The 15,884-nt window shown below is 45.8% G+C and overlaps 2 protein-coding genes across 2 annotated transcripts; both read left to right on the forward strand.

Moving 5' to 3' along the window:
* The first annotated feature begins 1,877 nt into the window (after nucleotides 1–1,877).
* Nucleotides 1,878–5,070, forward strand: LOC121856204 (glutamate receptor ionotropic, delta-2-like). Its single transcript, XM_042351550.1, has 4 exons — nucleotides 1,878–2,397; nucleotides 2,568–3,393; nucleotides 3,947–4,703; nucleotides 4,880–5,070. The coding sequence occupies exons 1-4, from the start codon at nucleotides 2,306–2,308 to the stop codon at nucleotides 5,068–5,070; spliced, it is 1,866 nt and encodes a 621-aa protein (XP_042207484.1). The 5' UTR covers nucleotides 1,878–2,305.
* Nucleotides 5,069–6,273, forward strand: LOC121856262. Its single transcript, XM_042351667.1, has 2 exons — nucleotides 5,069–5,275; nucleotides 5,938–6,273. The coding sequence occupies exons 1-2, from the start codon at nucleotides 5,099–5,101 to the stop codon at nucleotides 6,109–6,111; spliced, it is 351 nt and encodes a 116-aa protein (XP_042207601.1). The 5' UTR covers nucleotides 5,069–5,098; the 3' UTR covers nucleotides 6,112–6,273.
* The last annotated feature ends 9,611 nt before the right edge of the window (nucleotides 6,274–15,884 follow it).

The following is a 15,884-nucleotide window of genomic DNA, read 5'->3' on the forward strand; positions in this document are numbered from 1 at the left end:
TGGTAGTCACTCAGTTTTTAGGCTGTAGGGACGGTGGCCATTGTCTGTGAAAGTTAACTGTAGGGATGGTGGCCATCGTCATTGGAAGTTAATTATAGGGACGGTGGCCATCGTCATTGGAAGTTAATTACTGTATAGGGACGGTGGCCATCGTCATTGGAAGTTAACTAGGGATGGTGGCCATCATCTATGTAAGTTAACTATAGGGACGGTGGCCATCATCAATGTAAGTTAACTATAGGGACGGTGGCCATCATCAATGTAAGTTAACTATAGGGACGGTGGCCATCATCTATGTAAGTTAACTATAGGGATGGTGGCCATCATCTATGTAAGTTAACTATAGGGACGGTGGCCATCATCAATGTAAGTTAACTATAGGGACGGTGGCCATCATCAATGTAAGTTAACTATAGGGACGGTGGCCATTGTAGACGTTTACTGTCTCTTGTATTTAATTTTTGCACAAGGAGGGAGATAGGAGTAAGGATTCCTTAACTGCCATTTCAGAATGAATATTAAGAGTTATATCTTTTACAATATTTATTTGTTGATGAAGTAGTGTTGTGTAGTGTGGTGTGGTATCGTGTAGTGTGGTGTAGTGTAATGTAGTGTGTAGTGTAGTGTGGTGTAGTGTGGTGCAGTGTAGTGTGGTGTAGTGTAGTGTGGTTTAGTGTAGTGTAATGTGGTGTAGTGTGGTGTAGTGTAATGTAGTGTAGTGTGGTTTAGTGTAGTGTAATGTAGTGTGGTGTAGTGTTGTGTAGTGTAGTGTTGTGTTGTGTTGTGTTGTGTGGTGTTGTTGCTAACCTCTGTTACACACTTATAGATCTTGGATGTTGAAATGTAGTAATATAATGATAATGTGAAAAAGATTCAAATAAGCTGGAGGCTCATCTTGAGGTGATCCAATCATTGTTAAGGATGCAAAAGAATAGTTCAAAATTAATATTAATCATTTGGTTTACTTAGAATTATGTGTATGTATACAACCATTAGCACAGTTTCTATACAGGTATACATGCTGCTGAGTGGCTGATTTGTCTTAAATCACAGGAGTCATTTGCATAGTTACTGTGTCTAAGATTAGATGAAATGAACCACCAAGCATTACCCTTATTGACAATAGTACTAAAGGTTAGGTTAGGTTAGCAATATGTTAGTGAATCATGGATTATTTCTATTAAAATCAGAATGTTCAGTCAACATTGTACCAATTTTGAGTTACCTGTTGTCTTGTGTATATACAACCGGGTACCAGCTTTGAGTCCCAGTACGTTTATGACTTATTCTACTGTGTACGGTAGTTATCCAATGTGTGTACTGAAAATGTACATGTGTGTATGTATACCCTGTATGTATGCATAGCAAATGTATGCAGTGTATGTGTGTGTGTGTATGTACAGTAAATGTGTCTCAGTGTATACCCTGTATAGTAATTGTACATGTACATTTATGAACAATTACAGGTACAGTATATCACAAAACCTGCCATTTTCTATGAATTTTTACCGTAGACTAAAACATAACTTACACAACCCTTTAATAAGGATATTGAACCCCTTTATTTAGCCAGAAAAATACACATACAAAATTAACAATATTGACTGAGTGAACCAAGTGTGATCCTTTGTGTGGCTCTGTTAAGTTAGGGCCGTCTTATACCTCGACCTCTAGTCTAGACAAAAAGTTAATTCTCTCTTACGATTTTAATGTTTTTCTTAATAAAGGTCGAGTCTTAAAAACAACTAGAGGCGTCTCCCTCATAGTTAAGGTCAGAGAGGAGATGGACTACTCTCTCTCTCTCTCTCTCTCTCTCTCTCTCTCTCTCTCTCTCTCTCTCTCTCTCTCTCTCTCTCTCTCCACTGAGGAAATTTTATTTAATAATCCATTACTTGGATACTCAAAGGTTTCGTACAATAAGAGATAGATAAATAGAAAAAGAATTCAAGTGAGAGAGGCTTCTTCATCAGGTGACATTCAAAAGTTGATTAAGGCCAGAAAAGAAATGTGGTGAAAAACTGACCACTTTATGATTGCTTCTGTCTTACTGTGAGAGAGAGAGAGAGAGTGATACAATGATGGTAAAAAAATATAATACTTAATGTAAAATATATATATAGAGTGAGAGTAGAGGCATACCAACAATGTACATATGTAGTGCAGGTATACAGACTAGAAAACAGTGAGTTAGTTGACTTGACCAAGGATAAACCAAGAAGCTTCATGGAGACAGACAGACAAGGATATAGCACTGTTCACCATAACATTTGATGAGGTTCATAATGGCTCGGTGGTAGCTTAGGTTATGAGGGTATATAAGAGCAGTGCAGGAGATTGGGTTGGTAGTGACATCTGGTACACTGAGGGAGGTGGACCTACTCTCCCCCTTCTCAAAATGTAAGCTAGTCGATGTATTGTTATTATTACTGCGTCATGATTAAACATGCTTTGTGTTAATCAGGTAATGTGCACTGATTGCTGAACTGTGATTAGAGAAATACTTGTAAGTTATTTTTGTTATGTTATTAATAAGGACGCCATCTTAAAATTAATTTTAACATTATCAGGAAGCTGTGCTGGTCATTGGTGCTGATGATTGGGCTGACGATGACTCTGCAACTCCCTCAATCCCAATCTCAACTACCTCAATCCCACCCTGAATTACCTGAGTCTCTCCCACAACTGGTGGCTCAGTTCATAAAGGAATTAGAGAACGAATATTTTCAAGGGTGTACTACAGTAATATTCCACGAGACGCCCACACTTGAAGGGAGACAAGGAGGCATTTACATAGATTCTGGATCAGATCTCATGGATCAGCGCGCGTTAATGGATTATGGATCTTTCATGATGGGTCACTTTCTCAGTACAAGAGGATCACCATGGATCATCTTCAACTTAGGTCATAATCTATCTAATGTTCTCCTGGATACTGATCTGAACACAGTGATGCGCTGTCCTGTGTATGTAACGCTCGCTAGGGATATCTCTCATGCACAGAATCTCTTCCTGCAAACAAACAGAGACTGGGACAAATACTTCCTCTCACGTAAACATCTTATCGTCACTGAGAGCGAGACAACGGCACTTGAAGAGTTCTTGAAACTAGAGGAGATTAACACCATGTCTAACCTCCTGTTTGTGCGCCCTGGTGTAAGTTCATCGACTCTCAAGGTTTTCACGAACACCCCATACGGCCTCCCTAGTCCCCGATCCCTCCTGACTTGGCGAGCAGGACTTTTAGTGACCAAGGACAAGAAGGACCTTTTCCCTGATAAGTTGATGGACTTCCACGGCCGCAGGATGAGGGTCGTGACCTTTCACTTCCCTCCCAGGATTTTTATGGAGGAACAGGAGGATGGGGAACATCTTCTGTATGGTGTTGATATTGAGGTAAGATTTCTGGAAGGGGTTACCTGAAGATTAAACACCCTAACAGTTACCTAGCCTGGCCTGACCTAACTTAACTTGCCTGACCTATCTTAACTTGGCCTGACCCAACCTACTATCCAACCTAACCTGACCTGATCTAATCGAACCTTAACTAATTTGACTTGACCTGACTTAACATATCTTTAACTAATATTTCCATATTGAATCATCGATGTTAACCCCTTTTGATAAACTTAAAGTTCCTTTAACTAATAATTTTCTTGGAAGTTGAGGTCACAGATGTTATATTTTTAGTTGGAAGACGAAGTTGGTATTTATATAACCAGTTGGAAAACGGATTATTTTTTCTTACTTCATATGTGTATACTTTTGTGTATGTATGTTTTTGCGAATGTTTGTGTGTATACTTTTAATAATAATAATAATTAACGGCTTATTGAAAGAGCATGGCAGTCGGAAGGCTGAAAATAATCAGTTGCATAGTTGGGGAATGGGTCTCGATGTGTGTAACCTGGAGCATCATCTCAACTAACAGCATCAACATCCCACACAGGTAGTGAGGGCCCTGAGCGAGGCAGTGAACTTCAGTGTAAGTTTCAGCAGACCGTCTGATGGGGAGATGTGGGGCTGGGAACAAGACAATGGTTCCTGGACGGGGTTGATGGGAGATCTCCAATACCGCCAGGCAGACATAGGGGTGGCAGACCTGTATATAATGGAACAGTACTTCGCCATTATTGACATGTCACAAGAATATGATATAGAATACTTGTGTTTTGTGAACCTCGTGCCTGGACCTCTGCCACAGTGGATGGCTCTGGGTTTGCCCTTTCTTTTGGAGACTTGGGTCGCTATTTTTATTTCCGTGTTGGCGGGGATGTTGATGTTGGTGGGGATAACGAGGCTTGGGTTTATAATCAATCTGAAGGAGGGACAAGCACAGGAGGTTCCTTGGTTCCGTCATAGTGCCAACATCTGCTTGCTGCTGTACGCTTGTGTTATGAATACCTCCTGGATGCGTGTCCCCACAGCATCTCATCTGAGGATCTTCGTGTTTCTGTGGAGTATGGCGTTTATCATCCTGGCTGTGGCTTACAAGGGATCCCTCGTATCCTACTTGACGGTGCACCTGGAACAGCCACCCATCGACACTCACAGACAACTGCACGAGAAGGATGTGGACGTGGGGAGCATCGGGTACACCCTCAAGAGAGTGATGGAGAAGAATGCTGACCCGTATGTAAGGTTCCTGGCTGAGAGGTACCAGCATGTTCCTTCTACTAGTGAGGGACTTCAACGTACTGTCCAGGGTGAGTTGTGGAGAGGAGGTAAAGTGACTGACACATAGACAAAGAGAGAAAGAGTGTGTGTGTGTGTAAGATAGGAGACAAGACAAATTGACGTTTTTAGTCCTGCTATATAACGACAGGCAAATGTAAGATGACACTAAATGCTTTATACAGGTAAACATAATGATCTTCTACAGGCAGGTACTCGTTCTTAGAGAGTAGGGGCTTCCTGGACTACACAATAGCCGTAGACTACACTGACAGAAGAGGCAAGGCATCCCTACACGTGATGAGAGAATACATAGCGCCCTTTGGGATAGGTCTGGCCTATCCTAAATACGTCCCTTACATAGCCAAGTTCAACACCATCATCAGTAGACTACACTGACAGAAGAGGCAAGGCATCCCTACACGTGATGAGAGAATACATAGCGCCCTTTGGGATAGGTCTGGCCTATCCTAAATACGTCCCTTACATAGCCAAGTTCAACACCATCATCAGGAAATTGACGGAGGCCGGTCTAGCCAAGAAGTGGTTAGCTGATATAATTATTAAGAGTAAACAAGCCAAGATTACTCGTAGGAACAAGCAGGTGGGTACACTATCTAGCGTTTAGTACTTTTGTGTGTACAGTTTTATGTAGGTTTTCGTATAATAGCACCAAATATTATGCTCACCCACACACACTCCCTTGCTAATTGATAGATATGATAAACATATATATATTCAGTAAATGTGTTCTACAAATTTACATTGATTCAGCATGTACATAGTGCAAGTATACAAATAATGTACCTAGACAGTGCAGGTATACAGTGTACCTGGATAGTGCAAGTATATAAAGAGTGTACCTAGACAATGCAGGTATCTAAATGGTGTACAACAAAGCCCCAGTCTAATAAAAATGGGGTATTAATAAACTCATTGAGATTACTTGTCCTAAAAACACCAAAAATCACTCGAAAATTTTAAAATGTTCACCTTAGAATGGCAGGTGACCATACAACGTTCCTATTGTATTGATTCACCTTAAATAGAATGTCAGGTAACTATACAACGTTCCTATTGTATTGATTCACCTTAAATAGAATGGCAGGTGACTATACAACGTTCCTATTGTATTGATTCACCTTAAATAGAATGTCAGGTGACTATACAACGTTCCTATTGTATTGATTCACCTACAGTAAGTATGTCAGGGCACCCAGGTGACTAAGTCTCCTCTGTTTATGGTTTTTCTTGAATCGCCTGCAGGAAGGTGACCCAGGGGCCTCCGACGAGTCAGAGGAAGCCTCACAGTTTCGACCTCTGACTATGGACAACCTTCAAGGGGGTTTCATCCTCTTGTTGCTAGGTTATGGCCTTAGCACTCTGGGTTTGATGGCTGAATTGACTTTCAAGGTCATCCTCGGGCACTGTATAGGCTAGTAATGGAGTGACACTTGATCTTTGACCTCATAAATGAATATCTTTATCAGTCTATTTGTCTCGCATACACGCAGCACAACGAGAAGCATTCGACGAACATTGGGCACACCTGAAACAACGGGGTAGCGCCACTATGACGCTGTAACCTCCACTACAAGGAGTATCAATCCCTGACTCGATCTCAACAGATTATATACATGAGACTGCACCGAGGGTACAGGTACCTATGGGAGTACATTGGCAACCCTGAGCCTGGCCGCACTGTTTGTAAACTTTGTGGCCAACCCGACTCTCACTACATCCTCACTTGCCCTATGACCTCCTCCTACAGGTCCTCAGCCGTTACCAACACCTCTTTCCTCCCTGACCAGATATCCCTCCTAGAGACAGGCCTGGCACTAGGGACCTGCCACGTTTTTCCATAAACAGATGAAATGTACCGGGAATTTTACCCCCACACTCATTCTGTCACTTTATGTAACTTGCTAACAAAACCCATGGCCCATCAGGCTTTTACGCCCTTAATGCATGAGTTATGAAGGCAAGCATGAACTCCGCATGCTTCCCAGTTGGGCGCTGTAAACGCTTCACCTTGCACAGGATGTAAGGTGCCCAATAAACTAGTCCCCGTGTGGGGCAAATTCAAATCTAATTGTTTATCTATACAGTATCTGTCCATGTATTTATCTATCTACTATTATTTGTATTCCTGCACTATATGTGTAATTATACTGAATAAATGTTTAGCCATGGCATAATAATTAACGTGTTTACCCTGTGATGGTATAAGATAAAGCGCGTATTATGTCGCTAATATAATTGACTCACTAATTAACACAGTATACACAACTACCAGAAGATACAAGCTTAATTACCTTATTTTTAAGTTAATGTAGTATTATTTAGTGAATTTAGTATACAGTATAGTATTCTAAGGAATTATTCTCGTTTTCTGTGAAGGAGGCGGATGAGGGATAATGGCGGGATGGTTGAAGGAGGTGCCTCACTCCCCGGCCTCCCGCAAAACCACCTCAAATATCCACAATAACCTCAGTTAAGTTCGTGAGACCAACTGAAAAGTATAAATAGGTCGTCCAGGAAGTTTTTAAGAAATATGTGATGGAAGAAAAAGTGGAAGAAGAGAAGATAAAACCAATATTACGTGTGTGTCAGCGTGGTGATAAGGTACGTCAAGTGGTCGTTATTACTTTACTCTTGTTCACTCACCCTCCATGTCTGCCTTAACCTGACCTATATTCACACAAGGTAATACTGGTTGAGGTAAATTAGTGAAGTAAGTCGTTATTTGTTGGTTTTATTATCTCAGGTTACCAGTCTCCACATAAACTCAGCCGCCATCTTTAAACAGCAAACCATCATTATTTACCTCAATTATGTCGACAATTTTATCACATTTTCCTTTCATCATCTCATCTCCGACATATAGTTTCTATATTTCTACTTATAATTTAGTTAAATTATATAATATCTTATAGATAAGAGATTTTATTCAGTAAATTTAGGCCGATGTGTGAATTCAATATTACGCTGTTGGTTTGACTTCAGTTTAGTTGGTGACCTTTAGTTTTAGTTTATAAAAATTATACTATTGATTATTATTACTGTATTATTGTTATTATTACTATATTATTACTATTACTATTATTATTATTATTATTACTGTATTATTATTATTACTGTATTATTATTAGTAGTAGTATTATTATATTATTACTGCTACTGCATCCATCCATCCATCCCAAATTTTCGTCCAGATACAAAAGCATATATACTGTACACACACACACACACATACACACACACACACACACACACACACACACACACACACTATATTCCCACGTTGAAGGTAATATTGCCATCTTGCTCGCGTCTTCCTCGGGTTCCACTAATTGCATGTGTGTTAATTAGTGGTTTAGTGTGACTTAATTACTTTAGAGCAGATAGTTAGTGAATATGGAGGATTAAATGTGATTATTAGTTCAGTGTGTGTGTGTGGGGTTGGTCTCTATCTGCCTGTCTATTTCTCTCCCTCCCTCCACCACACCCACTTCCCTTCCTTCACTCCTTCAACCGTACCCTCCTTCCTTCTCTCCCTCTATCTCACCCTCTTCCGTTGCTCGCTTCCTCCCTCCCTCCACCACACCCACTTCCCTTCCTTCACTCCTTCAACCATACCCTCCTTCCTTCACTCATACCCTCCTTCCTTCTCTCCCTCTATCTCACCCTCTTCCCTTGCTCCCTCCCTCCACCATACCCACTCTTCCTTCCTTCTCTCCCTGAAATAAACGTCACACCACACCCCCACCACAACCACACCCTTCGTCCCTCCCCATTAAACAGGTATCAGCACCCTGGTTAATTAAATAATCTCACCTGTGCACATTGCCAAAAATTTAATCTATCCAGAATTAATTATACACCTCAGTAACAAACTGGCATTGAAGTTGTCATTGATTTGCAACGCTCTATGATTGCAAATTGTTTTTTATTATTGCAACTGATCTGATCTTTCACGGGATTTTGATGTGGGATAAAGAGAGAGAGAGTGTGTGTGTGTGTGTGTGTGTGTGTGTGTGTGTGTGTGTGTGTGTGTGTGTAAAAAATATGAAACACTGAAACCTTGTAAAATATTTCGTTGTTATCAGTTAAATTTTCCTCCTAACTGGTGATGTGAGATCGTATCTAACTGATTCACTTAAGTTACAACACAAAAATGGATTCTCTTAGGTTCCCAAGTTAAATTTTCCTCTTAATTTAACTTTCCCACTAATTTTTAATACCCAGTTAAGGACCAACTTCTCTGCATTAATTAGATCTGTACAGGTATAGTGATAGTGAACAATTACCTATGCCTTATGGTGATTGGGTTAATTAGCATACCTAGTGCCTTAATTCACAGGTGGTCACGGGGTCAGAGGTTAATTATATACCTGTGAGATGGTATTGGTATGTGTAGGTGTGTGAGGGTTTGTGTAGGTGTTCATGTATACAAGAACGGGGAGCCAACAGTCTAATAATTGTTAACCTAACCTAACCTTATGCAGAGCTCATGTCTCACCCAATGTAGTTCCGTTTCGTTGAGTTTAGTCGTAAGAAAGTACAGTAATATAAAGTGGGTTTGATAGTTGCTTTTTTTTTACCAGCTTATCACAACTAAATTTTCCGAGGTTATAAAACAGTTTGCTCGGGGACTATAGTTATTCTGCGTCTGACATTGTTTTGTTTTACAGAGTGACACGACGCAACAAGAAAGGCTTCAGGTAAGTGCAAGTTTACTTGTTTAGAATCTTAACTGAGTAAAGTAACAGTGAATTGTGTTGCAGATAATTAAATATTTAGTGATATATTATTGAATTTGAGTATTGCTGGTCCATAAACCACACATTTGTGATTTGTTGACCCGTGAGCCTTGATGTGTCAGGGGAGGATACTAGATGTTCTCTGCCTGCCATACTGTACTGTACTAACACCTGCCCCGCCAGTGCTGGAAACTTATAACGGTGCCAACTTCAGGTACTGAGACACACTGAGGCTTATTACAGTAAAATATTAGGGTCCAGTTCTACTAACACACACATTTACAGGGTAGTGTCGGTGTTGTGCTGTGGGCAACACAGAGGAGTAATGTTTTTACCTTATGTCATCACCTCACCTCAAGATGCAAGGAAGACGAAGTGAAGAAACATAAGAGAGTTTGATGATGGAAGAAAAAGGAATTAAACTGGTGACGTCAACACTGCCACCTCCGCCTTTAACACACAAGGTAAACTATTTGTTTTTTGTTTACATACAGAAGGTTGAGCCACTTAATAACTTGAGCCTCAACGTGTCAACCACCTTCATTGGTTTCATCTTCAATCTCATAATAATTCACATTTCATCAAAATAACAAGATATAAACTGTTTCCAAGATTTTATTAAGTTGAACAATGTTATCAATCTGTGTGGAAATGTTATAATTGCTGTACAAGTAATTTTCTATATAAAAGCCATCGGAACTTTTAATACATTTTTTAAGGACATTAAAAAATTTTTCTATGTACAATAACTTTAAAAAAATCTGTATTCCACATTGGCCAAAGCAGTACAGGTATACGGGACTATGTGTTCCACCCTGAGATTGTTCAGTTGTATCTCCAAGTGTTAGAGTTTCTAGCTACAATAACTAAAAGAAATACTCCAAGAATTTACACATGTATACTGCACAGTCATAATCACGTTGAGGGAAATTCTGTAGACTTTGAGACTTAACGCTTCTTGCGGTCACAGACCCATACAGTACGTACAGTGAGATAGAGCAGGCCACATATACTGTACACCGCCCTACAGTAGTGAGGTACAGCAGGGCCACATATACTGTACACCGCCCCAGTAGTGGGAGGTACAGCAGGCTGCACACACCGCCTACAGGAGGTACACAGGCCACACACACCGCCCCATGCACAGTGAGGTACAGCAGGCCACATTACACCGCCTACAGTGAGGCGGCTGCAGGCCACATTACACCGCCCCACAGTACAGTTAGGTACAGCAGGCCACACACACCCCGCCCCAACAGTAGTGAGGCAGCAGCAGCCACATTACACCAGCCCCAAGGGAGGCACAGAGGCTACACACACTGCCCTTTACAGTGAGGTACAGCAGGCTACACACACTGCCCAACAGTAGTGTGAGGTGTGTACAGCAGGCCACACACACCGCTCAGTGAGGTACAGCAAACACATTACACCGCCCAACAGGCGGGAGGCCAGCAGGCTGATACACTGCCTACTGTGAGGTGCAGGCCACACACACCGCCCAACAGTAGTGTGAGGTACAGCAGGCCACATTACACTGCCTACAGTGAGGTACAGCAGGCCACACATTACACCTGCCCTACAGTAGCAGTACAGCAGGCCACATCACACCGCCCAACAGTAGTGAGGTACAGCAGGCCACACATTACACCGCCCAACAGTAGTGAGGCATGTGGTAGCCATTACACCGGCTGCAATGTGGAGAGGTACAGCAGGCCACATTACACCGCCCAACAGTAGTGAGGTACAGCAGGCTACATTACACTGCCCAACAGTAGTGAGGTACACAGCAGGCCACATTACACTGCCCAACAGGTGAGGTACAGCAGGCCACATTACACTGCCTACAGCAGGTACAGTGTGGCCAGCATTACACTGCCCAACAGTAGTGTGAGGTACAGCAGGCCACACATTACACTGCCTACAGGAGGTACAGCAGGGCCACACACACCGCCTACAGGAGGTACAGCAGGCCACACACCGCCCAACAGTAGTGAGGTACAGCAGGCCAGCATCACACCGCCCAACAGTAGTGAGGTACAGCAGGCCACATTACACTGCCTGCAGTGTGAGGTACAGCAGGCCACATTACACCGCTCCTACAGTAGTGAGGCACAGCAGGCTGACATCACACCGCCTACAGTGAGGTACAGCAGGCCACATTACACTGCCTACAGTGAGGTACAGCAGGCCACATTATACCCTGCCTAGTGGAGGTACAGCAGGCCACATTACACCGCCCTACAGTAGTGAGGCACAGCAGGCCACATCACACTGCCCAACAGTAGTGAGGCACAGCAGGCCACATCACACCGCCCAACAGTAGTGAGGTACAGCAGGCCACACACACTGCCTGGCCAGTGAGGTACAGCAGGCTACACACACTGCCCCACAGTAGTGAGGCAGGTACAGCAGGGCCACATTACACCGCCCAACAGCAGGTACAGCACACATCACACACCGCCCAACAGTGTGAGGTACAGCAGGCCACATTACAACGCTCACAGTGAGGCATGCAGGCCACATTACACCGCCTACAGTGAGGTACAGCAGGCTGCCATTACAATCGCCCTACAGTAGTGAGGTACAGCAGGGCCACATTACACTGCCCAACAGTGAGGTACACAGCAGGCCATCACACCGCCCAACAGTAGTGAGGTACAGCAGGTCAGCATTACACTGCCCTACAGTAGTGAGGCACAGCAGGCCACACACACGCCCAGCAGTGAGGCACAGCAGGCCACACACCGCCCAACAGTAGTGTGAGGCACAGCAGGCCACATTACAATCGCCCAACAGCAGTGGGTGGCACAGCAGGCCACACACACCGCCTGTTGTGAGGGGTACAGCAGGCCAAATTACACCGCCTACAGTGAGGTACAGCAGGGCCACACACACTGCCCACAGTGAGGTACAGCAGGCCACATTACACTGCCTACAGTGAGGTACAGCAGGCCACATTACACTGCCCAGTGAGGTACAACAGAGACACATTACACCGCCCCATAGGCACAGCAGGCCACATTACACTGCCCAACAGTAGTGAGGTACAGCAGGCCGACATTACACTGCCCACAGGAGGCACAGCAGGCCACATCACACCGCCCAACAGTAGTGAGGTACAGCAGGCCACATTACACCGCCCACAGTGAGGTACAGCAGGCCACATTACACCGCCCACAGTGAGGTACAGCAGGCCACATTACACCGCCTACAGTGAGGTGCCAGCAGGCCACATCACACCGCCCAACAGTAGTGTGAGGTACAGCAGGCCACATTACACTGCCTACAGTGAGGTACAGCAGGCCACATTACACCACCCAACAGCAGTGAGGCACAGCAGGCCACATTACACCGCCTACAGTGAGGTACAGCAGGCCACATTACACCGCCCAACAGTAGTTAGGGTACAGCAGGCCACATTACACCGCCCAACAGTAGTGAGGTACAGCAGGCCATACTACACGGCTCTCTACAGTGAGGTACAGCAGGGCCACATTACACCGCCCCACAGTAGTGAGGTACAGTAGGCCACATTACACCGCCCTACAGTAGTGTGAGGTACAGCAGGCCACACACACCGCCCAACAGTAGTGAGGTACAGCAGGCCACATTACACCGCCTACAGTAGTGAGGTACAGCAGGCCACATTACACCCCCGCTCCCCACAGTAGTGGGAGGTACAGCAGGGCCACATTACACCGCCCTATCAGGGAGGTGCACAGCAGGCCACACACACCGCCCCACAGTGAGGTACAGCAGGCCACATTACACTGCCCCACAGTAGTGAGGCACAGCAGGCTACATTACACCGCTCCCCACAGTAGTGAGGCACAGCAGGCCACATTACACCGCCCAACAGTAGTGAGGTACAGCAGGCCACACACACTGCCCTACAGTAGTGAGGTACAGCAGGGCCACACACACCGCCCCCACAGTAGTGAGGCACAGCAGGCCACACACACTGCCCCACAGTAGTGAGGCACAGCAGGCCACATTACACCGCCTACAGTGAGGTACAGCAGGCCACATTACACCGCCTGCAGTGAGGTAAAGCAGGCCACATTACACCGCCCAACAGTAGTGGGGAGGTACAGCAGGCCACATTACACCGACTCCATGTGGTGGAGGTACAGCAGGCCACATTACACTGCCTACAGTGAGGTACAGCAGGCCACACACATAACTGCCCCACAGTAGTGAGGCACAGCAGGCCACATCACACCGCCCAACAGTAGTGAGGCATGGCAGGCCACATTACACCGCTCTACAGGGGAGGTACACAGCAGGCCACATTACACTGCCCCACAGTAGTGAGGCACAGCAGGCCACATTACACCGCCCAACAGTGAGGTACAGCAGGCCACATCACACGCCCAACAGTAGTGAGAGGCACAGCAGGCCACATTACACCGCTCATGTGAGGTACAGCAGGCCACATTACACCGCCTACAGTGAGGTACAGCAGGCTTACACACACACCGGCCCTACAGTAGTGAGGTGGCACAGCAGGCCACATTACACTGCCCAACAGTGAGGTGCACAGCAGGCCACATCAATAATCGCCCAACAGTAGTGGGGAGGTACAGCAGGCCACATTGATACCAGCCCATAGGAGGAGCGTACAGTAGGCCACATTACACTGCCTACAGTGAGGCATACAGCAGGCCACATTACACTGCCCAACAGTAGTGAGGCACAGCAGGCCACATTACACTGCCCAACAGTAGTGTGAGGCACAGGCCACATTACACTGCCTACAGTGAGGCCAGCAGGCCACATTACACCGCTCACAGTGTGAGGTACAGCAGGCCACATTACACCGCCCACAGGAGGCACAGCAGGCCACATTACACCGCCTACAGTGAGGTACAGCAGGCCACATTACACCGCCCAGTGTGAGGTACAGCAGGCTACACACACCGCCCACCAGTAGTGAGGGTACAGCAGGCCACACACACACCGCCTACAGTGAGGTACAGCAGGCCACATCACACTGCCCAACAGTAGTGAGGTACAGCAGGCCACACACCGCCTACAGTGAGGTACAGCAGGCCACATTATACCGCCTACAGTGAGGTACAGCAGGCCACATTAACTGCCTACAGTGAGGTACAGCAGGCCACATCACACTGCCCAACAGTAGGAGGCACAGCACACACACACACCGCCTACAGTGAGGTACAGCAGGCCACACACACACCACCCAACAGTAGTGAGGTACAGCAGGCCACATTACACTGCCTACAGTGAGGTACACAGGCCACATTACACCTGCCCAACAGTAGTTAGGTACAGCAGGCCACATTACACTGCCCAACAGTAGTGAGGTACAGCAGGCCACATTACACCGCCTACAGTGAGGGGTGGCCACAGCAGGCCACATTACACTGCCCAACAGTAGTGAGGTACAGCACACATTACACCGCCCAACAGTAGTGAGGCACAGCAGGCCACATTACACCGCCTACAGTGAGGTACAGCAGCCACATTACACCGCCCAACAGTAGTGAGGTACAGCAGGCCACATTACACTGCCCCACAGTAGTGGGGAGGTGGGTACAGCAGGCCACATTACACTGCCCAACAGTAGTGAGGTGGCCAGCAGGTCACACACACCGCCTACAGTAGTGAGTGTGTGCTGTTATGCCACATTACACCGCCCTACAGTAGTGAGGTACAGCAGGCCACACACACGCCCAACAGTAGTGAGGCACAGCAGGCCGACATTACACCGCCTACAGTGAGGTACAGCAGGCCACATTACACCGCCTACAGTGAGGTACACAGCAGGCCACATTACACCGCTCACAGTGAGGTACAGCACAGCATTACACTGCCCACAGTGTGAGGTACACAGCAGGCTTACATTACACTGCCTACAGTGAGGTACAGGCCACACATAACTGCCTACAGTGAGGTATACAGCAGGCCACATTACACTGCCCAACAGTAGTGAGGTACAGCAGGCCACATTACACTGCCCAGTGAGGTACAGTAGGTCACATTACACTGCCTACAGTGTGAGGTACAGCAGGCCACATTACACCGCTCTACAGTGAGGTACAGCAGGTCACACCACACCGCCCAACAGTAGTGGGAGGCACACAGCAGGCCACACACACCGCCTACAGTGAGGTACAGCAGGCCACATTACACCACCCAACAGTAGTGAGGTACAGCAGGCCGACATTACACCGCCTACAGTGAGGTACAGCAGGGCCACACATTACACTGCCCAACAGTAGTTAGGCAGCAGGCCACATTAAACCGCCCAACAGTAGGGAGGTACAGCAGGCTACATTACACCGCCTACAGTGAGGTGCGTGCGGGCCACATTACACCGCCCAACAGTAGTGAGGCACAGCAGGCCACACACAACTGCCCTACAGTAGTGAGGTACAGCAGGCCACATTACACCGCTCAACAGTAGGAGGTACAGCAGGCCACATT

The sequence above is a fragment of the Homarus americanus genome, unplaced genomic scaffold, assembly GCF_018991925.1.
Source record: "Homarus americanus isolate GMGI-L3 unplaced genomic scaffold, GMGI_Hamer_2.0 scaffold48016, whole genome shotgun sequence".
NCBI lineage: Eukaryota > Metazoa > Arthropoda > Malacostraca > Decapoda > Nephropidae > Homarus > Homarus americanus.

Excerpts from the sequence above, each read along its gene's own strand:
- LOC121856262 (XM_042351667.1), top strand. The coding sequence starts at position 5,099 with ATGAGAGAATACATAGCGCCCTTTGGGATAGGTCTGGCCTATCCTAAA. Across the intron at positions 5,276-5,937 it reads TTACTCGTAGGAACAAGCAG|GAAGGTGACCCAGGGGCCTC; the intron begins GTGGGTACACTA and ends AATCGCCTGCAG.
- LOC121856204 (XM_042351550.1), top strand. The coding sequence starts at position 2,306 with ATGAGGGTATATAAGAGCAGTGCAGGAGATTGGGTTGGTAGTGACATC. Across the intron at positions 2,398-2,567 it reads ACTCTCCCCCTTCTCAAAAT|GAAGCTGTGCTGGTCATTGG; the intron begins GTAAGCTAGTCG and ends TAACATTATCAG. Across the intron at positions 4,704-4,879 it reads ACTTCAACGTACTGTCCAGG|GCAGGTACTCGTTCTTAGAG; the intron begins GTGAGTTGTGGA and ends GATCTTCTACAG.